Here is a 24,955-nt window from a genome sequence, read left to right as displayed (position 1 = left end):
CCTTTGTTACAATGCATCTACTGTATTTTTAAAAGAAGAACAAGGTGGGTATTTGGTGTCTCAACTTGTTTTTTCCTAATTATATTATCTACCTGCCTACAAGAAGTTTTCTTTAAGAAGTCTTAATGCATTACTGAAATATAGGCACATTTATATGTCTATTTAAGGTGCTTAGGAGGGGAAAAATGGGAGGGAAGCATCCTGAAGGACTTTCTAATCACTTACCGAAATATAGGAGTATGACCAGGCTTTGGTTTGTTCCAAGTAAAGTGCGAAGGAACAGAAAGAAATTGGTCTCCGGGCAAGTCTTTTTTCAAGGTGTGTTGAGATCCAGAGCAGTCATCTACTGCAGTTTCAAGAGACGTCGATAAATTACCCTGCTCTTCAGAACAGATATCTATTTTTCCAGATAAAGTGACAGTCTGATCCTCTGAGGTCTTTCTTGTTTTTAGAGGAATATCAGTCTCTGTACAACACTGAAATGGTGAAAGGCCAGAATTAAGGCCTTGTACATTATGGATGGAAGTGTTTAGCCATGTGTCTTCTGTTATGCTTCCTCTGGGAGAATGGCCAGGTGATGGAGTTGGAGAATGGTGAGGAGAGAGAGAACCAGCATAGCAAATCTCAGCACTGGAGTGTCGTCGTTTCCCACAGGGGGATGTAGGTCTTGATGAGGGCCTTGATGTTGGCCTAGGGCTTAGCCAATTTTCGTCTGTAATACTAGTTCTCGGAGAATGACAGGGAGACTGTCTAGGTGACAAGGCATGTCCAAATCCATAAGGCTGCTGCCAAGATTCATCACTGGGACCTCTTGGAGAACCACCAGGAGATGCCAAAGGAGAGCCAAGAGTAAATCGAGCAGCTGCTTCATTTAGCTCTGAGTCTACATCATCATAGACATGGGAAATGGATTCACAAGAGGAAGCATCTGAAAACCAACTTCTGGACGAAATGCTGCTGGCTGGGCTTGGACTGAGTGATGATTCCCTATACGATGGCTCAAGAGGAAGATAGAGATGGTCCCGTGAAGGCCTTTCCATATACTCATTTTCTGTGCCATTTGTGTGCAATTCATCTTCATTGGCTTCAATCCCTTGGTGACAGTTAGGTGAAATAGATGTAATTTGAATACTAGGGCACTCAAAGGGTTTGGGTCCACCTAGTGGACTATATTTGGATTCTGGTACCTCACAAGTTCCTTCATAGTTCTTATGACTCTGAAGTCTTGTAGGTGGTGACAGAGGAGAGGAGTGAGACTGCAATCCATGGCGAGGAATACAAATCGGCTGATTTACAGAGGATGATGGTTGGTCTACATTAAAGATGTATATGGATGCACAGTCATCTGACTCAAGGTCTGAAAACAAAATTAAAAATAAAGAGGGACCAAGTCAGAATGCAATACTTGGAAAATGCCATAAAATAAATCCTTTGTTTCCCAGGTATGGCCCTGTTTTCAACATAATAGACGTTTCCCATTACACTAGCCACATAAAATAAAGCTCATTGTTTGTTTTAAGTCTTCCCCAGCCATATTTACAGCTAAATATGACTACATAATTTTCTGTTATAAATCTTGTTTTCAACCAGATTCCATAATCTATGCACATCTTCAGTGGTTGAAAATATAATACACACAGAAAATGGGTTTAAAATCTTGAAGGTATCTAAGCTGGAACCCTCAATTCAAACTATCCTTCATAACTACATTCCATTCATAATTAAACATTTTAATCATAAAATTAATCTTTTTGACATGACTAGGACTATGATACTTTCTGCAAGCCCACTAGTCAGTACTTAGATGCACCAGAATGTCACATACATAATATTTATCTCCTTTAACACTAGAAAGCATCTAATGGTGACTCAAACTTCAATGAAGATTATAAACAACTAAAATCATTCAATCAAAAGAGGCCTAACAAATAATATTATTAAAGATATTATGAAGAATCTTATTCCAAAGATCTTTTTTGGTTGCTTAGAAAACTCTCAAGTGTCCATCCCACAGAACAGCATTTTTCAGGTGCAGTCTCATGAAGTTTGAGCACAAATTGTTCACCATAAAGAAGTTAAAACAAAATATTCTCAGATCTCACTACTTATCCAAAACATAGAAAATATTCCGAAGAAAAACAAGCAATTGAGAGGGATGCAAGTCCAGTTAATAAAATTAGCAACTTTGTCTCACAGAACCGATGCAGATTTTCTTGCCCCACTTCTCAATACTGAATTAACTGCCAGTATGAGACGCTTGTCTGAAGAGTAGAAAACACAAGCTTTTTTCTTATTTTGTAACTTCTATGCTTACACCCTTGTTTCCTTCCCCTTGTAAAATAGAGCCCTCCCTCAACAATTACAGAAAGTAAGTATGCAGAGACCTCAAGCAGTTCACTATTCTATCATCTCCTAGCAGATGAAATCAGATATACTTGGACCATCTCCACTAGACACTGAAACTAGTCTCAAAATCTGTTCACAGTCTTTTCTCTACAACCTGAGTAATTTGTTTTAATGGTGAACTACTTTCAGAGCTTTTGACCCATCACTAACATTTAATGTCACCATTAAAATTATACAGTTTCTAATGCTTTGCGTGTGGGTTTGGTTTTTTTAAGTATTTTTTTCAATAGTAGGGGAGTATTATGCAGAAGCACAAACATTTCTGCAACTAAAATGCTCCTGTGTCAAACGTGAAAAGGAGACATCATGTTCATACAATTATTTTCCATAAATCCCTACTGGATGACATTAATTGCATCTCTGGGTATTAGCTTTTTTTTTTTTAATGGGTTTTGTCCTGAGTATCAGTAGATTATTAATACTTGTTTTAAAATAGATCTAGTCTCTCCCACAATCAGATAAAACATCCAGACAGGAAGCCATGTATTTTTGGCCTTTCCATGATGAAAAAACTTAGTATGTTAATGAAGTAATTCTATTATCAGTTTCACTAATAGCAATCAGCTTAAAATTAACAAAAACAAAACAAAACAGCATCTCCTCAGAGACAACAAGGAAACATTTTCAAATGGGGAGAAGGCATGCTGTTACCAAGGAATGGACTATCTTCCTCAGACTTTTTTTAAAGGAAAAAAAAAAAAAAAAAAGGCCTGAAAGTTCACAGACAGGAAGCAGCTCTATTAGTAATCTATTAAAGCAAGCATAAAATTACATTTAAGACTAGTAGTAAGTAGTTTTATAAGCACTGTGTGATTTTATATATATTACATAGTCAGGCATTACATTTCTAGAATTACATCATTAACTACTATCATGTGTGTTAAGAGCACAAAACATTGGTATAGGTTAATTTCTAAATATGTATACACTAAAAGGATCAAGAAGGACTATTTTGTATAACACACAACTAATTAACACAAGCTCACTACATGGAACACTGTCAAAACTGCATTACCCTATCCTTTCACTAGGATAACAAACATTTTTTAAAACTTTAATCAGGGTCTGTCTTTCTGCTGTTTCCCATCACAAAACACGAAATGCAGACAGTAGGGTCAGTGTATTCAGGTGCAAGATCACAGATGTCTTTGTTTCCTAACTCAGTATTAGAAGCGTAGGTCAAGAGAGGAAAAAGGCAATCCTAATAAAAGCAATTATCCAGCTGCTCAAAAAGCTTGGAAATAAAACAGTTACAGGTACAGAAATTTTAGAATAATAGTATCAACAACAAAAACATTATAGGAAAACAGTTGGAAGTCTTCAACTTCTGTGCGTAACCAATTACTATCATTAATGGCTTTAAGAACAGTAGCAGCATTTGTTTGTGCTAAAACTCTCACCATTGCAAAAAGCCATATTTCCCTTGCAGCAATAATCAAAAAAAATCTTGAAATATTTAAGACAATTTGTCCACTTCCAATGTTGCTGGGATTTACAAAAAGCAGATGTACATTCAAAATTTAAATTTCATGGAGCTGAGGTGGAGAGATGAGACTAGCACAGAATTATCAACACCAGCTGGGAAAAACTGGGGAAGAGATGGAGAAGGCAGGAGAGCACACTCAGGTTTCTTTGGTCCCCCTCCACAACAAACAACTTCTAATGAGTTTGGCACCGTGCTCTCCCATTATCCCTCCCCAGCAGCATATATGCACACACTCAAAAAACAGGAATCTAGAAAGCTAGAGTAAGAACTGTGCATCTAATGAACACCAAATCCCAAAAGCATGCTTAAGACTGTGGAAACAATGTATTTTGGAGTCTAAACCACACAAACCATTTTCAGACACCATTAATAAACAATTAGATTTATTTTAGTTTGAACATAGAAACCCTCCCCCTTACAGTCACATGCTAAAATAACCTGTTCCTTGCCCATACAAAGAACAACACTACCCACTAAGACCTTTACAGTTCGTGTCATTAGTTCTACTAGATGATTTACCAATAATTATTTTTGTCCTGTTAAAGACTGTAGAGAGAATCCAACCTGGAATAGCCCTCTAAGCAATTTGAAGGAACTAGTAAACACACAAAGATGAAGATAACTTGCGTGAAAAAAATGGGGAAAAAGAAAGGGCAAAAAACCCACAGCTGGCAACCCTTAAGATGGAAAGGAGTGAGAATAGCTGGAAAAAAAAAAAATTTAACACAGGGCTTAAGAAAGCAGCGGGTGAACAAACTCAGGAAATTCTCACAATAGGCAAGTGCAAGGCAAAAAAGCCCAAGGCAAAAAATGGTGTTATGGAAATCTGGTTACTTAATAGGAGAGCTGTTACATCTAAACAATCCTACTGGGGGAGGAAAGACAGTAAAAGTGAAGTCGGCCAAGTCATGACATCCTCACTGACCATAAACTATAAGCAAGAAGCATTCAAGGAACAGAAGCTAGGGCAGAGCATAAAAACCTACAACAAGCACATGGGGGCAAGATGCTAGACAGGATAGACACAGCAAAATACAAAGCGCAAGAGAAGCGGTGCCATTCACATCAAAAGCCTGCCATGACCCTGAAAAGCAGGTGTGTTAAATACTTTTCCTTTACTAAAAAGTCAACTGAGTAAATTGCTAACAAAGTTAACAGCAATGCAGACTAAAGAAAATTGGACTAAATAAAATGTTAAAAAGTACCGAAGAATTATGGACCAGTAAGTTTAACTTCAGTTTTAGAAGTAGTATTAATAGTTTATTTGTTCCAGTACACATTTAAAGGGAGACAGGAAAACAAAACAAGAAGTCAATGTTTGCTAAGCACAAAATCATGCCAAACAGATTTTGTTTTACAGTCAAAGGAGGTCTTCTGGATAGCTAGCATAGAAAGAAACTTGGCTTTGTTTTAATGTATTTAGATTTTTAACATCACCAGGCATGGAGAAGCCACTGAGTCTCTAGAAATTTAGTGAAGCCTTCTCCCCCATGCTGCTGAGCTTGGGTTTACTACTGAAGGATCACAAAAGTTAGCAGATGCTCTGTATTCACATAGTGCATATAAGCTATATAAAGCTGCAGACTTCCACTGCAACCTTACATCAGACATCTGTGTCATGATTTATCAATGAGAACCAGGTGGTCTGTTGTTCTGAATGTGCATTTGCTACTGTCTGCAAACAGACTATTCTACAGAAGCTCCTATTCTGTATTAAAACAATGCTGGCTCATCCCTTATTAAGCTGCTAACTACACTTCAAGATAAGCTGTCAAACTGGAGAATATAGTTAAATAATATCCAGAACAACTGCCCCCAAAGTACATTCTGCTTGCTGTTTGCCCTATCAGACTGCACATTCAGGACTAGTAATGCTTGCCCACCAGTTGTTCACTCCTCAGCGATGTACTGGCACATGCACATGTGCAGCTGTGCAGTGAGCCAGATTTCTCCACGGAAGGAAGGTCAATTACTATCAAATGTCTGAACACACGCCCTGTGCCAAAGATCTCAAAACCACTTTATTATTCTAGGTTTGTAAGCCCATAAACAAACAGGTTCAGACAATAGGAGTTGTTATAAGGCACTAAGAAAGTGCAACACAACCAAAGTCTTACAAAAATGCTACTGCGAAAACAGGATCAGTAATCGAGTCCTTTAAATAGCATGAGGGAAGACTTGAGCATTGCCACAGGCATCATGTGTGTTCTCAGGCAACTCATATAACCTGTCTCCACTCCCAAATGTTAAAAAGAACAACAGCCTCTTCTGTTTTTCAGTTCTGTCATGACAGTTACCATTATCTCTTTCTGAACATGATGGTATTATAAAGAATGCCACAGAAATACCTGTAAATAAGAACAAAAACCATATGCAGCTCCATTTTTGAATTCCATTATCCTACTGATTTGCAGCAGTTCATATATTTCTTGAGATGAAAGAGAGGTCTTAATCTTCACAAAGGAGCCAAAATACCCAATAGTCATAGTTCTCCTTTTGTGCGCTTAAAAAGACAATCAATCAGAGTTCTTGGTGGTACAATACCACACTAAAGTTTATAACTGGATATTTAACTCCAGTTTTCCACTGCAAGCTGTAAGTTCAACAGAAATGCCTCCTATAAGCTTAACCATCAACTTAAAAAACACATCCCAAAAAAACCCTTATAAACACAGCAATGCATTAGTTTAAGGAGTATAATGGAGTAGTAAGCCACCACACACTGTACTAAAAAAGTACAAATTGTGAAAACAATTAAGGTAGTAAGGTGGAGCAAGGGAAAGATGCACCCTTTCAGACCAGGTTTAGCAACACACAAAACAATAGTGCAAGTTTAAGCTTTCAGAAAAGGATGATTTACAACAACTGTCATTTTATGAAGCAGTTCTCCCTCTTCAATGATTTTGTGCTCTGTTTCTTGGTCATATCAGATTACTCAAAAAGGATAAAAATAAGTGTTACTTCTGTCAATCATGTACACTAGAGGCAGCTCTGCCATGCCCATCAGAATTTCAGTCATTTTGTTGTGTTAAGCAAGAATACTGGAAATGTACAAGAAAAACAATCTTCTCAACAGTGGGAGCTTATCACCGAGTCTTTTCCAAATTCTAGCCTGGATGAGAATTCATTATACTCCATAGAAATGCAGAAGAACAAGGAAGCTGCACTAGTTTAAGAAAGAGAATGCTACAGCATATCAAATATTTATAACTGACATTGAATAAAATAAGCACACACTGGCTCTCAGGGTGTAACTACACACAATGTTTTTTTCAGAAGCAACTACCCTCACATACACACTCACACACGAAGGGGGAGGGGGAAGTGAGAGGAAAGGTATTTTTAACCCAGATGATCTTGGCAATCAGACTTGCAGTCCACTAATGTAGACACCTGTATATATACAACTGGCAGGATGGCAAGCTTTAGAACATGGAGAGAAACATGCAGCCAGGACAGGAACTGCAGGTGTTTTACCTATCAAATAAAAAAGTAGCACGTAACTAAACCCTTAGGCCGTAGCCCGGTATGCATTTAAACTAGAATGGCGGTCTCAGTGTACATCCAGCTTCACTATGAAGTAACGGAATTAAGCTCCAAACAGGGAAATAACAGTCATGAAATTTTACTTGGCATGTAAGAAAAACAGACTAACCAAACATGAAAATCAAATGCAACTGCTTAAGCGAGAAGCACATTCCATAAAATGATGTACTTCTGTGGCAGCAAACGGAGTTAACCTCAACTGAGACTTTTTTCCTTTTTTTAAAAAAAAAACCACACATTCTCATAATATTTCAGACCAGAGTGCTTTGATATACATTGACAAAAAGTGACATACAAAACAGGTAAAGAATCCAGCTTGTAACTGTAAGGTTCAGCAAGAATTAGTCATTCTAAGTTCAGTTACAAGAACAGCAAATAGCAGCTGGAAGTGCTAGGCAGCATTTATACCTGTGCCTTCTCCAGCTCTCCTGGTATTGCTGGTTGATTATGAAGCATGTCTTTAAATGAACACTTCATAGAGATTGTGATTCAGTATTTAAGGATTATTCGTTAATACTCATAACAGGATAAAAAGTATTTACTTTTTTTCTGTTAAAATCTTAACTTCTACAGGCTCCTCTTCGCTTCTTTTTTTCCTCTATGGGTACGTCACACAAAAGGGCACAGTGTTTTACTGCATAATAGCCTTGTAGACAAAACGGAGGCCATTACCCTCCACTTTGATGAAGCATCACTTGTCATTCAGTGTTAAACAGAAAGTCAGCTTAACAGGACCCAGTAGTTCAGAGATATTAAGAAATAGACTGTGGCCTTTGGGGAGATCCTTAAAATGACACAATACATACATGCAACAGTTACTAACACATACTATTAACAGCCTATTTCTCACTGCTATTCTGAAGATGAAGTACATTATTCTATATAATCAGTTGTTAGAATTTATGAGAGGACTGCAGCCCTGCAACCCCAGAGCAGCTGGTACATCTAGACACAGGAACTGAGAGAAGACTGAGCACATCAAAACTGGTGTGTTGTGCGTAACCCACAGGAAGAAGACTGATTGTAAAGTTAAGTGAGGACATTAGGCAATACTGATTGAAGAGAATAAGGGAACTCTGTGCTGCAGTTGCCAGGCAAAGGTTTGTCTAGATTCTTGGTATCGCAGGCCACTTCATCATCCACAAGCTAACTGTTCCTTTGTGGGGGCAAAACTAACAGACTCCATAAAAGGCTCTCCAGTTATTCAAAGTTCTGGTTTATGCTGTACCTATAAACTGAAATCCTCACCTGACTACCTACATGGATGCCTTTACCAGTGATCAGCTTCTAAGACCAATGAGCTTGCTGCTAGCAACCTGCTGCTGTATACAGAAACACCTCCAGGTTTACAGTCTGCTCCAGCCCTGAACTAAGCACTGAGCAGAACCAAAGCTTCCAAGATCAGAATGTGGAAGTAGGGCCATAGCAAACAAAACATGACAGGAGTGTGCAGGATAACGGGTATTTTAGTTTATAGGAAAGTATGGTGACGTAGGCCAGGGTCTTCACAAATATTGGTAGAAAAGGAATGTAATAAGTCAAGGCAAGAAGTTTGAGCAGGGAGAGGTTACACAGCATGAGGATGTGAGACCAATTTGGGTGCATGCCTCTTTCTGTTTATCAAACAGGAGGCTGAAAACTGGTATTGATAGTATCTGAACAAACTAGTTTGGGTATGCTTTACACCTCAACAAAATTACACAGTACTTCTGCAACTGTCCTACAACATGACAGAGAGCAAAACATTCCACAGCAGGTAAGTCTACCATATAGTTACTCAGTATTTCAAATCATTAATATTACAGCTTTTCACCACTATATTTTATAACACAGCTTTAATATAGACTTCAGGTGCATGAAACTCAAAAGGCTCTGTACATCAAAGGAGTTAAATGAGCCAGAATGATAATCTGAAACTTTCCTGCTTTCCCAGCTGCTCACATCAATGTAGAAACAGAAACACCTTGAATTCACTTTTCTAAGATTGACACAGTCAGTGTAACAGGAATCAAACAGCCACATGAGAAAAGGGAGGCTGAAGCTGAGCACAAATGCCATTTTTTCAGCAGTTGTCAGAATGATCCCCAAAATACAAGGGAGACCACATTAGCATGCCTCACAACTGTGCCACATGCAAGACCTGAAACTTTGCATCTCTTCAAAGTCCTGGAATAGCTCATGTTTATTCCAGCAGAAATGGAGGTTTCACCACATACAGTACCAAATCAACCTAACCTCCCACCCCCAACCAAAAAAAGGTAGGCAATTTGAAAGACAGTCACATTTGCTCTTAAAAGCCTAAATTTGATGAATTACACAGATAATTACAATTTATCAGTGAGATTCTAACCTAATTTAAAGAAGGAATGCAAAATACAAAATATTGACAGATTTTCTTAGTGGTTCTTCAGATTAAACCACACATTCTCTTGTGGCCTTGCCACTTGAGAACAGTTATCCCAAATGACATCGTTAAAGCCTTTTGTAATCACACAGTTACTCCACCTCCTCATCTCCTTTGTGTTCTTGATTTAGGGAACAGCTACTGGAAAGCACCTAAGATACACACGAGTAGCTATAAATCATTGTAGGCATTATCACAGCCCATTATGCAGCATCAAAAGCAGTGAATTGTTGTCACTAATGATTAATAAATGCACCATGACTGTGTTATCAGCACATCTTTCTGTTTATAGAGTATGCTTTCATTTTGGGTATGATGATACAAAGGGTTACTCTGTACAGCTTCAACTGGAATGTTACAGTTTCTCCCCTGGCCCAACCACAATCAGTCACAATTCCATTCTTTCTCCAGCATAATACAAATGCTGCTTCTCACTGAGTTTATGTTTAAGTGGTCTTCCCATCTTTTTCTATTTACCAAAGCCATTTAAAAAAAATTTGAAATCTGGGATTAAAAAACATTTCTCCCAGCATTTTTTCCTAAAAAGCAAATTTAGTAGCCACTAAAACATGAAGACTCTCATTAAGCAGTGAATTCAAAGTGATTTGCCTCCTGCAATCTTGAATAGCGTCATACATAAGAAAATAGAACGATCTCAGTTTGAAAGGACTTAAGAGTAAGTCCAAAGAGGAATATTTACAAGATTTCAAAAACAACCCTCTCCACCAACCTGTTAACAAAAAAAAAAAAACCACAAAAATCCAACTCCATCCAGCAATTTCGCTGTATTAAAAATATTTCTCATTTTTAGATGTGATGACTGATCTTCAAAATGCAGTCTGAGAAGCCATTCTTTTAAACAAGCAATTGCTATTAATCTAAATATTAATAATTATAATATGATTCTGAATTTCTGGGAATAATAAATTAGCTGTAAGTACCTGCTCATGTTTCTACCTACAATTGTCTTTTATGCAGCCTCAAATTAAGTTTTTGTTTCTGCTTTAAAAAAAAAAAAGGCAAAACAAAACCACAACAACAAAAGACATCCCACCAACCCAAACACACACACACACAAAAAAAAACCAGAACAAAAATGCAACACAACACAAACACACACTAAACCCAGAGTTCTGTTTTCATTATTTTATTGCTGAACAATCATGGGTCAGATCGCCAGAGAGTTGATTCTTCTCTCCTTCCCCCAGGTACATAAAAATGAGGACTGGGCCTCCCAAAGAAAACTAACAGAAGTATCTTCTATCACACCTACCCTCCTTTGTCTGAAAAGTAACCATAAGAATTCAATGCCACCAAGACATTTAATCAGAAGAGCCATGTAAATGATTAAGTTCAGCTGTTCCCTTAACTCATGAGATGTGCAGGCCACACCACAGTCCAAAAGCCTGCTCATCAACCAGTTCTGCAGTTCTTCAGATTTAAAATCTTCTCTGAATGACTTTGAACAGTTCAACCCTTTTTTCTAATGTTCTATTTTGCCAGTATTTCACAAGAATACTTGCAGATGGTGTACTTAAGGTAGACCAGAACATTGGCTTGTTAAGCTTGCAATTTTACTTCACCCTACTGATCATTTCACTCATCTTAAATTCCACTGTCATTCGAACCCCACATGGCATGCCTGGACAAATGCAAGGACTCAGATGATGTTTTACAGGCTGGGCTTATTGCCAAGTCTGCTTCACATACTTTGCTGGCCCACTAGGGCAGCTTTAGGCAACAACTCCCATATTTACATTATTGCTGTTAACAGCCAAACTGCTGCTTACTATTGACCCAGGCCCAATCTACTCTCACTTCTCACTCATTCACAGCAACATTACTTATTTGGCTACTCTTCAGGTGAGATATGATGAACTGTTAGCAGTTGTACAACACAAAAGAAAAGAGACCACCGTGTTTTAAGCAGAGGGATACTTTTTCTTTGACAAAAGAGCTTATATCCAATTTTCAGATATATGCAAGATAAAAGCATTAGCACAAATGCTTTTGTACCCTGCCCATCTCCCACATCCCAACTCTCAGGACTTCATTTGCACCATGCCCATAAGTCATACAGGAGGGAAGGGGACAGAGCGTGAAGTGCTACTATGAATTCACACACAAAATAAGCAACATTTTGTCAAACTAGGGATGTTTTTCAAATTCCTGCACTACATAGTGACTCACTACATAGTGATTCTCAGTGCACTATGTAGTGATCCAAGAACCATATGCCAAACTATAAATTACGAAATTAGATCAGGTGCGACTACAACTGCTTTGCAACAGCACACAAGACAGTTTGGTATTTTTCCAAATGGTCTCATCCTAGTCAAGCTTTATCCAAACAGACAAGTCTTCATTCAGCCTACATATTGTGAAAAAAACACAACATAATCAAACACGTCAGCTTCCCAGGATTACCATCTTAATCTGTTACTCTTAACAGCCAAACAACTCTGACTCCATTGATACCAGATTTGACCTTAATACACATTTTCCTTTGGTTCCTCCTCAGCATCTAAGTTATCTTGAAGTCACCAGGTTCTTGTCACAGACCCTCTATTTTTAGTCAGATGCAGCTGTTTGGTTTTCCCTCCTCCCCTCCATCAGCAGATTATATAACCACAGCCCATGACTGATTTGCATTGTGTCCTGTGTGTCAATCTTTCACATGCACAGATAGCAGCACCCACTAGCCTGTAAAGTAAAATAGTAACTAAATTTCCCGCAAGTGGTGGTTCCTATTGCAATACATTTAATGCTCAATATCTAATAAACAATGTCTAAGGGAGAAAAAAGAAACAAATTCAAGCAACTTGTCCCTTCATCCCTTTCTTGAAGTTGCACCAGTTGATCCTAGTCTTAATCCACATGAGCACTATTTTGTATGGCAAATGTTTACAGACCAGCACAGACAGCTCAATTTATACAGATGGCTCAGTTATACATAATAACCACAGAGTTACCATCTTGTGTAAAGACTTTCTCTCCTATCCATTCATATAGGCAACCAAATCTAAACAGAATAAAAAGACTTTAAAAAGGAATAAAACCTCAGATGAACCATATGAGTGTGCAATGCAGTCTCTTAAAAAGACTTAAGAAGATCATGTCTTGCGAGTTTCTCTTACTCAGATAAGGAAAGCAAACTTTGTAGCTGTTCTGGGTCAGAAGTATGTCATCACAAAAATGAATTTCACCAAGAGCAACTCTCAGTCAGCTCACACCTCAAGTTCACAATTATCACCAGCATCCAGCCCTTAATTTTCCACTCAGTCTAATTATGAGACTACTCTCTTTCCTACCACAGCTCGACTTTCTCAGTATTGCTTACCTTAATCACCATCTTAGGGAAAGAACAGAAAGTTCAAGCATGCTGCAAACTTCTGTAAACAGCTTGGGCTCTTTTCTCCTCTCTACCAACAATCCCTGACAACAATACCTGCCATATATACACACTTAAGAAGTGAAGAAGAATACTTTACATATTAATGAATAAGGCAAAGCTATAAAGACTAGCATTGTGGTACTGTTTCAGGACAAATAATGGGTTTTAAGAGTTTTACCACCTATCTAAATTAAATTACATATACATAGTGCCAGTTTTTGCTACAGAGAACTCTGCCTAGCTACCGAGGAAACACCCAGTGCCCATCATCCCTTCAAAGCACTTAACACAGGGGCAGGAGGTAACTGCTGAGCAGCTCAAGGAGCTCACAGATGCTCATAGAGAAAGAAGGTCAGACACAAACCTTCAGAAGAAAAGATCAGGTATTACCTTTGACAAAAGGTGTGTTTCAGTCTTGATATTCAGTCACAGACTCAAACCAATAAGCTATTAGCTCTAAGCTAGAGGAAAAAAAAAAATTAAAATGCAAAGGAGAACAAGTGTGTAGAAGACTTCAAATAAACTAAGATCCACATCCAGATACACTGTCCTTACCCAGAGCAAGGCTCCAGCTTGCAAAGATGTTTTGAATTGTCGCTACATTCGTCACAGAACTAGGATATTTTTCATACTTTTCATACCATACTTTTCAGGAGAAAAGTAAGAGAAATTGTGAGATTCATCTGTAACAAGATTACTAAATAGTATTACTTAACCAATTATTAAGTCACAGGAAACATGGAGAGCCTCTTTTCAGCTTGTTTCAGTTTCCAAGAAAATACAACAGATACTATGAACCTGAAGTCCAAGGAGGGTACTTTTATCAGTACTCTTAAAGCACTCATATTTTGGGAAAACAAATAAAGAAGATCAACCACAGATAATTACTTATATTGGAAGATAATATGAATTTGTCCTCTTCTCCTTTTTAACCCAAGAACAAGAGGTGGGTGTTAGGGTGAAATTCCACGTTTTCCTCTGTTTTACTGGGCAACAAAACCTTAGCCCATCTTTCGCTCTTAGAAGACTTCATCAGATATAACAGGAACGTTTTAGACATGATTCTAAACAGAAATATCAATAACTCATCTGTCAGAATTTCCTAAGTAATTAAACAAGTAATTTTTTGGATATTTAAGTTTGCAGCCTCTAATTTTAAGTCAGACCCCATTTCACATACCAACGAGAAATCCTTTTGAATGTTAGAGAACCTTACAAGATCCTGAATTCCCAGCTTAGTACTCCATTCCACAAATTCTTTAAAGGCCTTCACCTTGTAAAAACTCCTTCTTTAAAATAGAAGATGAATGCTTAAAATAAAAATTCAGCTAAAGAAATAATCATGGCAACTTGTATTTGTTCCCTTTTTGCACAGTTTGGCATTTAAACAGCACACTGCATCCTCAACAGAGTTTTTAACAGTAGTGTGAAGATTTTAATGCCGCTTATTTTCTTAACGCTGAATAAACTCTAGGCAACCTTCCCAAAATTATACTGAATAGTATTGCAAAACTGGGGGGGTGACAGGGATAGGGGCATAATTGGAAAAGTATTCAAGTGAAATTCAGAGTGCTCTATAGCATTACCTTTGGGCACTGGAGGCCTGAATTATTTTATCAGAAGAAGACAAAGCTCATTAGTACCTACAACTATACCACCTGTTTTGAGCACTGAATACTACAAAATCAAAGTGATAATTTCTTTTGGACAAGGACACTAAACTTAGCAGAGAAAAAGAGAGCAAGATTTTGCAGACGGTGTTTAGGACCTAACTTCCACTTAAAAGCAGCTGAAGAGCTCTGGACTACTCTTATTTAGCAACCATCTGAGCAAATTTCCACTTCAGTTCACAAGCTGTATGAAATGGGCTATCCCTTTCATTTCAAGTGAAGTATGCTGCAAAGACTGCAGTGTTAGTCTACAGACTTTCAAGCATCTTTAAACCATCTTTCTGCAGCAGGAACTACAATTTTCAGATCAAGCACACAATCACTACTGCAGAACATTAGTCTTAATTCCTGCCACTTAGCACAACACTAAGTATGTAAGTTGTACTACCGTGCAAAAACCTGAAATTGTTCTGTACAGCTACTCAGAATCCTGTTTGGTTTAATTTCTCTTACTGTCCTTTTAATGTCATAAAAAGGACAAGCTAATGCCTGGAACTAGCATTTTCTTAGTAGTTTGGAAATCAAAAGTATATTAAATGAAATGAAATAATAGTTCCATTTTCTTACTTTTGGTTAAAGATACACTTGAAGATAAGATATATAAGTATATATGCACATATATGAAAGAAAAAAATCCTCACAACACTACAGTAGTCTCAGCATAAAAGAAAGCATTAATGTAGACTTCCATGTTATTTACACAAGAACTTAGTACTAGACACTTCTTTCACAAGGATGCCAATCCCAAACATATAGCATGAAGCATGAGAAGATGTTTTCAAGTGTTCTCCATGATCAGGGAAGACTTTGGAATTTTAATATTATTTATTTCAAATCAACCAACCGTCCCTGTGACCTATGTGTGTTATTATTAGCACACATTAGAAGAAAAATACCCTTATGCTTTCTTTGCTGCACAACGGACAACATCACCGAAGCAATGATATGGGACCATGGAATACATGCTTTGGGGAGATCTAAGAACTTTTGTTCATCTAATTAATATACTTGGAAGACGGGGAAGGGAAAAATATAACATTTCCAATATGGATCCTCTCTTATACGAAACCTAGTTCTTCGTATGTAAAATACATGGGCAAAATTAACAGCTAAACTCTGGCAATCCTTTTAAGAGAATACTGGAAGGCAGAGACCTATTCTAACCCTTTCCCCTGAAGGTCACATCTGTGCACAGCAGGCAAAATCATCTCCAGGATTTCACAAAACAGTGAAATTACTGAATTATGGGTGTAGATGCAGGATTTCTTACTGAAACCTACAGCAAACAAATCAGTTCATGGTCCGAATATCACATTTTCAAATTTGCCTTAAAAATAGTTTTAACTTATCAAGCATGGAAAATTCTATATTCAGAGTAATATCTGAACCGCTCATTAACGAATGTTACCAAAATACAAGCATTATAAAAGTGATTATAGAAGTATTTCCAGTCTTCTGAGCAGCTCGTTTTCTCATTCTCATCTGTCATTGATAGAGGAGCATAGTTCAGACTACTAGTTTTATGTGAAAAGAATAGTAATCGGGGTGCCATAATTATTTTTGGTTTAAGACGTTAACATTCCCCATTGTTTTCATATAGTACCATAATGCTTTTCATATGTTGTCTTCATATGGTACCGTAACCATACGGTACCATTTTCATATGGTACTATAATTTATTTGGCTAGCAGAACTCAGACCCTCTTCCCAAAAGCACCATCTGCTATTCCACCAAGTTGGAAAATAAGCAAAGAAAATCTCCCCTTATCTGAAGCAATCTGTAAACTAAATCTCAGCATCAAGAAAGTTAGAGATTTTGTAAGAAATTAATCCCAAGCGTTGACGCTAGATTATATGCAGACTATATCAAACAATCTTTCTTCTAATCAACCTATGCAGACAACCAAGCCAGAGAACAAAACAACATGGCTGCATCATTTAGCCTGGACACAGTCATGTTTCAGAGCTATTTTATCACCTAACCAGCTAGACTAAGACACTGCATTACCAATTAATACTTATTTCAAGTAGGTCAGGGAAAAAAAAGGCACGCAGCCACCGATCTCTGGTATGGCTGCATACCACACAGCTGGCTCTTACTGATTCCGCACATCATGATTTACAGGGAATACTTTATTTTCTGAGGTTTAATGAAATACGAGAGGTTTTTAAACGGCGTCTTCAGGCTCGAACACCACAAAACGGACTAAAACGCAAGCACTCTGGAACGCGCGTAGAGAACCGTCCGTGCGGACCCGAACGCCCATGACACCGCCACCCGCAGTGTTTTGCCCACCCACACGTATATACGCGCACGTACAAAAAGCCTGTGAGAACCGACTGGAGTAACTACGATGCTTCACACGCGGGGAAGAGTTCAGCTGAAACTTTTCACAACAGGAGCCCCACACAAGCCCGAGGGCCGGCCCCACGAAGGTTTTGTTGCTCGCTCGCTGCCCTGCGCCCGGTTTCAGGGCCCGTTGTGCGCCCCCGGGACCCCCGCCCGCCCCGAGCTCGGCGCCGGCAGCCCGGAGAGGGCGGGGGGGGGGGGGAGGGGGGCCGGGCCCAGCGGACCCCTCCCGGCCCCTGCCCAGCCAGCCCCTCCCCCCCCCGCCCCGAGCCGCCGCGCCCCGGCCGAGGCTCCTCCCGCTCGACGCGGCTGCTCGGATTTCTTTTCCCAGTGAAAGTTGTAACGGCGGCGGTGAGGGGCCCGGCGAGCCCCGGCCCGGCCCCGCCGGCAGCATCGTCCTCCCTCAGCCCCCGGGGCGCCTCCGCCTCCCGCGGGGAGGGAAGGAGAGAGGGAGGGGAACGGCGCCGTGAGGCGGCGGCAGGCTGAGGAAGGAGGGACGGCGAGGCGCCCCGCCACTCCCCACCGGACTCCCGCCTCCCACGGCGGCGGGGCAGGCGGCAGCCCCCCCTCCCCGTCTTCGCCTTGCTAGGAGGAAAACAGGAAGCCGCCCCCCCCCCCGGCCCGGCGGCGGAGGAGCGCACCTGCAGGCCCCAGCGGCGGCCCGGGGCCGGGCTGCCCGTCCTCCCCGAAGATCAGCCTGAAATCGAACTCGTCGGTGGTGGCGCCGCAGTTTGCCGTAGTCATGGGTTTGGCGGGCGAGGCGATGCGAGAATCTGTCGCCCTGCCGGGCCGGGCCGGGCCGGGCCGGGCCGCGCCACTCCTCCTCCTCCTCCTCCCCACCACCGCCCCTCAGGGCCGCCGCATAACACCGGATGGCGCCGCGGCCGGGGGGGGGAGGAGGGAGGGAGGGAGGAAGGGGAGCGCGCGGGGAGGCGACGGCGCGAGAAGCGACTGCGGCCCCAGCGCGAGCTCCTGTGCCCGGGCGTCTTCTGTCACTCAGGAGGGGAGGGCGCCCGCTACGGGCCGCGGCTGGCCACGCCCCCGCGCCGTGCCCCCGGGCGGCCACGCCCCTGCCACGCCCCCGCCGGCCTTTCCCACAGTTGGTCTCGTTTACGCCGTGACGTCGGCGGCACCGACAGCGCCTCGTGACCTGCAACGGTGCCGCTTGAGGGAGGCCTCGCGGCAGGTCACGTGGGGCGGGGGAGGTGCCTACCGCGTCGCACTGCGAGGTCCGCCGGGGGTTGTAGTTGGTTGTCGGGCTGGGAGCGGACGTCCAATCGGCTGGAGCCAGCTGGACACAAGGGGGCGGAGCAGCCCCAAAGGGGCGGAGCAGCCGGGCGTGCCACGTGTCGCCCCGCCCCGGTGCCTGTCTGCCGTGAGGCGAGGTGGCGTGAGGTGGCTGGCGCCCCGTTTCTCGCGGGCGAGAGACGGCGGCTTCGGGAGGCCGTCTGTCCGGGAATGAGCCCTCCTGCAAGGCGCCTGTTGCCGTGTGCGAGAGCGAAGAAGCAAAATTCTTTGGGGGATGCGGTTTTCCTGTTAGAGCTTTATAACAAAATGGGGTGTAAACAGGTGGCGTTCTCGGTGCCAGCTAACGACTCGGTAATCAGGCAGGTAGGTTGGTGTAAGCCGAGGAATGTAGCTTAAATAAATGCTGGCTGGAGAACTCCGAGCTGTTAGCCACTTACCTTCCAGGCTCCTTGGAAACAGTGGAGATGAAGCAGCTGTAAGGAGACTAATTAAAATACTTTTTAGCAATGTATGCCATTAGTAACGGGAGCCAAGTACTCATGGGGAAGAGCACAGAAATTTTGGAGCACTCTGCCTGCATAATAATACACCGTCACCTATTGTTCTGCCTTGTGTTAAGGTTGAAAGACAAATAAAAGGGCAAAAGAAAATGTGGAATTTAAGTTGCTCCCATGGCAGAAGCATCTGCTCCCAACAGCAGCTGGCAGTGCAGAAGCCATAATTGGCCTGATGTGTTTGGGATTTGCAGTGCTAGAAATCCCAGAGCAACTTAATGAAACTGTCACAGGGTGCTTTGGAAATAGTAAAGCATTCACTCTCGATATCTGTGATCTAGGAAGATTTTAAGTTTGTGCTGAAACTTGGGCATTGATGAGAATAACTCCTACTCACAGGTGGACATGTTTGCTTATAGATAGTTAGGTGACATTTACAGTTTCATTTGTGATAGGCTGTGAAACTCATATTAACCAGGAACACCATTGCTATATCTTTAAAACACTAAAGGACCAGATTTCATTACCTAGTAGAAAAGTTAACTGAACTAGGGTTAGTGTGTCATGACTCTATAGCCATGAGGAAATTGTAGGTTTACCCGTTAAAACCTTATGAATCATATTGTTTGCGTTGTAAATGACTAATTCAAATTGTTTATATGCGCAGGGTCTTTTTGTGTTTGTTGCTGTTTAGACAGATCCAAGCAGGCATAATGTAATCCCATGCATTTGTATCTAGGTGTCCTCTTTACAGACTGTGAATGAACGTGGGAAAAGAAGGCTAATGTGAAGAGCAATGGGCCACAGTGCAGAATTCGCAGTGCAGCAGGTTTTTAGCAGAGTTCAGTTCATTCCATTCCATCTTACCTATGCACTCATAGGGAAGAACAGTAATCTGTGCTAAAGAAAGCAAGCCTAAATGAAAAACTACTTTGTAACCTTGCAATTCTAGTGGAAATAAAAACCATCATGTTAAAAAACATACTATGTAGAACTTGGGACAGGAGGAGTTTGCCCAAGTGAAAACAGGAAGCTGCTTCTAGTGCCCAGAATACAAAGCAGTCATATGTTTATCTTTTACTTAATCTTCTAATGCACTGTCCTTTTTATTGACACCTCCCACACACCACTAGCTATTTCTTTACCTAAAAAACATAAGTGACTACAGCTACTGTTCCTACAACAGTTAAACCAAAGGTTGATGTTCACATTAGGGTAGCCAACTCCTGCTCCTGAAGGATGCCCGAACCTTTATAAGAAGCTCACTCCCAGTTGGCCTGTAGCCTCTTTTTACCTCTAAATCCAAGGTCACATAGCAAGACAAACTGGAAAAGAATGTGTAATTGGATTAACCATGGTTAAGAAAAACCCTCCTGCATTCTTGAACAAAAACAGGTCTACAATGACCACTTCAGTAAAATATATATAAAATGTCTCTTAGGAGCTAATTTTTGTCTGAAAACTTTTGAATAGTCTTTCACATTTTCAAAGCAGATATATTAGAATTTTTTGTATTGTTAAATAATTGTTGTGTCAGATTACAGCACATGGAGTAACCATAGCGGTTTCCTGTTCTGCTATACCAGTAGATTATCCATTATGCATGTCCCTGGAGAAAAATAGAACCAGACTTGCTCTCTCCGTAAGGGGAAATTTGAACACAATCAAGTATTTGATCTATGTTCTTTGATGAGATGCTTAAAGTCATTCCTAATGAGTATGCTGAATTAAAAATAGATGTATTATTGTCTTGTTTCTTTCCCTTAACTGTCAAACAAATCTTTTCTCCCCTGTTTGAGACAGTATTAATTCAGAAAACTGTAATCTATGCAGGTCATTAGGCAGTGCTTTTAGTCCTACCTACAGCTGTCCATTAAAAAGAAAAAGGACTATATATCCTAAAATAAAATAGAGAATAATTGGTTACATCATGACCATCTAGCTAACAAGATGTACAGAAGGTAAGGTGGGATTGTAAGCAATTAATCTTTATAAAGCTTTTTGCATCAAAATCAGCTATATCTGTCTTTGAGTTCAGAACTTCCATTTCTTGCCAGCAGTGTCCTTTTTTTGTCTTGTCTTCACCATATTTTTCGTTTTACTCTCTCTGTCCTACTGCACCAAAATGTGTGTCCTTTCTGCACTTGAATTCGCAAAAAGAAAACACCTTCAAACCCTTTCTATACAGCTAAAGAGTAATTGGGGCGTGACTGAGAGCGAGTTGGCAGAAGCCCTAAAACAACTGACGTGGACTTACATCAATTTCCAGGGACTTATGTCAACCTCTGTGCCTGAGGTCCAGGGCATGGATGGCTGATTTGGCTTTTGCTTGCTATTGAGAGATGAAACGGTGGCAGTAACGAGGGCAACTTTATTTCACTTGTGGTTTTGTTAGGAGGGGGTGCTTTTATTTATTCATTTATATGCTATGCATAGGGGGTTTCTGTCCTTGCTGCTTTTAAGCTGTCTTATCATCCAGATGGGGATATACCTTGATCTGGTCAGAAGCTGGAGTTATTGCATGTGCCTCCAGAAGGAAGGAACGTGCTTCCTGCAGTATTTGAATCCTTTCCAAACTGAGGCTATTTTCTAGGCATGTTGTGACTTTCGGCTCCAAAAACCTGAGGGCTGCATTGCGCTGTTTTATTTTCCACACATCATCCTATGCTGGATAGCTAGGAATTCTGGATCTGCAGCCACATCCCAGATCTGTATTTGTCTTGGAGTAATAGGGATTCCTACCCCCTTCCTATGGGCAGCAAATCAAACCCAGCTGAGCAATTGTAGCCAGGATAGGCTTTGGAAGAAGCATGGTCAGGCATTCGTTCTGCATGATTCAATAAACCAAACAGCCTCAAATTAAGAATATAACACATAAGGTTATATTTCATGTGCTTGATCTCATTCCTGTCTGTGGTTGAATCTGGACGTGTTTAGAAGCCACACACACCAGCGTGGCATAGAAAGAGCAGATGAGAAAGCGCAGAGAAAGACTCCTGGAATCAGCAGATAGTGTTCCTTGGCTGCATTTATGATTATGCCTTTTACAACTACGATTGAAAAAAGCATGAGTACAACAAGGGAAATTTTTTTACCAGTGTGAATGTTTCCTTACACACTTAAACGCATTTGCAAATGGCATACAAACAAAATTATCACAGCCTTTATGCCTCTCACAGTTAACAAGGCACATCCATTTTTTAAGCATGCGGAATGGTGTTATGTAGGAGAAAGATACTATTTCAGTATAGAGGCTATGTTCAAGAAAGTTGAGTTCAGCAGTCATATAGGAAAGGGGCTTGCATTCTGCACACAAGGTCATAGGTTATTTATATTTAATATGTGACATCTGGCATTCTAAATAATTTCCTTGGCTAATTACCAGTTCATGGGTGAAATGTGAAACTTCTTCCATTGGGGAATTAAAAGGAAAACAAAAACAAAAGTAGATTGCATAGCATTGGAAAGTTTTGTAGGAAAATTAGGAGTTGTCCTAATTCAAGCATTAGAACACATTGTAACAGAAGACAGAGTAAAAGGGGGGAATTTGACTGAAATTTGATAAATTGTAAGTTTTCAGTGAAAATCTGCAGTCATCTTTTTAAGACTCCCTATGCCATGACTTAATTACAACACTCCTATCTAGATCTTATGCTCAGCGTTTGGTCAATGGGGCATTTGTAATAGCAAGATTACAAGGTTTAAAAAAAAAAAAGATTGTCTACAAGGTGTATGTTGACAAAAACATACTTACATAAAAATGAGGGCACAGTCTCATTTAACTATTTTACATTTTTCCCCAAAAAATTTAATCGCTCCTCTAAACTTACTGCAGTCATAATAGCACGCTTTAATATATTTTTTTCAGTGTATTTTTACATTAAACAATCATTGCTTTGCTTTACTGCTTAACATTCTGCTATGTAAAGCAGACAGTACTTCATAAAATTTGTGCAGCTTTCTATTTCTGTAGTTTTATGGAGCAGGTTGAAATTGTCCCGTTTGGAGGTTACCATCACACACATTAAAAAGGCTGGAGGCTCTAGAACACTGGCACTTAACTGCGTGGCTGTCTTCACAGCCTTTATATTCATCTTATTTTGCTCTCAGATCATCAAGTGAAAGCAAAGTAAAATTATCAGCTGCATTATTACTGATATCAGTATGTAAGGCCAGGCCAGGCATGAGGATTTTCTTCTGAAATTATTGCCTTTACAGATACCTTAGAGTCTTATTACAAAGCCTTAAGTGGCTTGTGAGTGAAATCAGATGACAACAGAGATTGCTACCGGAACAAGAACAAACTCCTTTAATACACAGTGATGTTTGCATAAGATAAATATTTGTGGAAACTCAGATGAGGTTTCCTAAAACCTCTTTAGGCTTGATACAAAGACTAAGGTGGCATTGTACTTTTTCATATTTTGACTTTCCTTTTTGGCTGTTCATTAGCCAGCAGATAGTCCTTTTTTACAGAACTGGGATATAGAAAATACAGGTTCTGATCCAAGCTTCCAATTTCTTCTAGTCTATATTTCAGACTTCTCAAAGCAGCACGAATAATTTACTATTTATATGGACACTTAAAACACTTCCTTAGTTTCCTTCTGAGGTGAGGATCATACCTCTTATGTTGTCAGTCTTTTTACTTAGATTGCAAATGCCTCGGAGTAAGGACTCTCAAGTCTGGAGGATTTCTTACACACTGTGTTTGAACAGTCAAGCAGCCTGGCTAGACGATTTGGGCTAATATTTCTCTTTGCACTGGAAAAGAAGCAGCATCACACAACGGTTATAGCAAAATGGAAGCCCAGTCTCTGAGCCTTTAGCTCTGCTATTCTAGGCTCTATATGTACTATGATACTCCTATGATATGGTTCTGTTTTGTTCAAGTGTAATGCACATACAGTTTGAGATGCACCAGTTTTTCTGTGTTCTCTATATACACAGAATCACAGAATCACAGGTCCAAAGGGACCTCAGGGATCATCTAGTCCAACCTTTCTAGGAAGAGCAGAGTCTAAACAAGATGGCCCAGCTCCCTGTCCAGATGACTCTTGAAGGTGTCCAACGTGGCCGAGTCAACCACTTCCCTGGGGAGATTATTCCAATGGTTGACTGTCCTCACTGTGAAAAATTCCCCCCTGGTGTCCAATCGGAACCTCCCCAAGAGCAACTTATGTCCGTTCCCCCTTGTCCTCTCCATGTGACTCCGTGTACAAAGGGAGTCTCCATCTTCTTCGTAGCTACCCCTTAAGTACTGGTACATGGTGATGAGATCCCCTCTGAGCCTCCTTTTCTTAAGGCTGAACAAACCCAGTTCTCCCAGCCTACCCTCATATGGCAGGCTTCCCAGTCCTTTGATCATCTTGGTGGCCCTTCTCTGGACCCCTGCCAGCCTGTCCACATCCTTTTTGTACAGCGGGGACCAGAACTGTACACAGTGCTCCAGGTGTGGCCTGGCAAGCACTGAGTACATTTGATGTCTTTCGATTAGCTTAGGTATAAGCACACGCTCATGTGCTTAAGACGTTCCTCCTTATGTATTATTTAATAAATGATACATAGCCTTTGTTTATCATATATTAGAGGTTTCTTTATCAGTATATTAATTGTCTTCAGGAATAGCAAAAGAATATTTCCCCTCATTATAGCTTTTCACCATAATTCATTATAAGCAATCAGAATAAATGTATTATTAATCCTTTCTTGATACACATATTCCTGGGTTTCTGTATGAAGCCTGATGGGCTCACTCTTCAGTGAGAAGGACTGTCAGCCTTGTGCAAATCACTCTTTTGTCCTTAACTCAGGTCAGACTAAGCCAACATAAAACAATAGGTTCTAATGCTGCGGAAAACTTTAAAGGCTCCCTGGTAGCTTGGATCTTTTGCAGTCGTTAGATCACATATGCTCACACCACTTGCTTAGTCTGTGCCTAATAAGGTTTCTGACCC

The 24,955-nt window shown here is 40.5% G+C and overlaps 1 protein-coding gene across 4 annotated transcripts in view; it reads right to left on the bottom strand.

Annotated features, from left to right (window-relative positions):
- NFATC3 (nuclear factor of activated T cells 3) overlaps positions 1 to 18,145 on the bottom strand; it is a 74,877-nt gene extending 56,732 nt beyond the window's left edge. For all 4 annotated transcript variants that reach the window (XM_075101660.1, XM_075101662.1, XM_075101661.1 and 1 more), the window contains exons 1-2: positions 17,898 to 18,145; positions 226 to 1,357 (exon numbers count right to left, since the gene is read on the bottom strand). In XM_075101660.1, coding sequence (XP_074957761.1) covers positions 226 to 1,357; positions 17,898 to 18,000 — 1,235 coding nt within the window. In that variant the 5' untranslated portion in view covers positions 18,001 to 18,145. The remainder of the gene's footprint in view (positions 1 to 225; positions 1,358 to 17,897) is intronic.
- Positions 18,146 to 24,955: the final 6,810 nt, after the last annotated feature.

Source organism: Phalacrocorax aristotelis, chromosome 8 (genome assembly GCF_949628215.1).
Source record: "Phalacrocorax aristotelis chromosome 8, bGulAri2.1, whole genome shotgun sequence".
In the NCBI taxonomy this organism is placed as follows: Eukaryota; Metazoa; Chordata; class Aves; order Suliformes; family Phalacrocoracidae; genus Phalacrocorax; species Phalacrocorax aristotelis.
The sequence above is the reverse complement of the archived record's forward strand: the minus strand, read 5'-3'. Positions and strand labels throughout refer to the sequence as shown.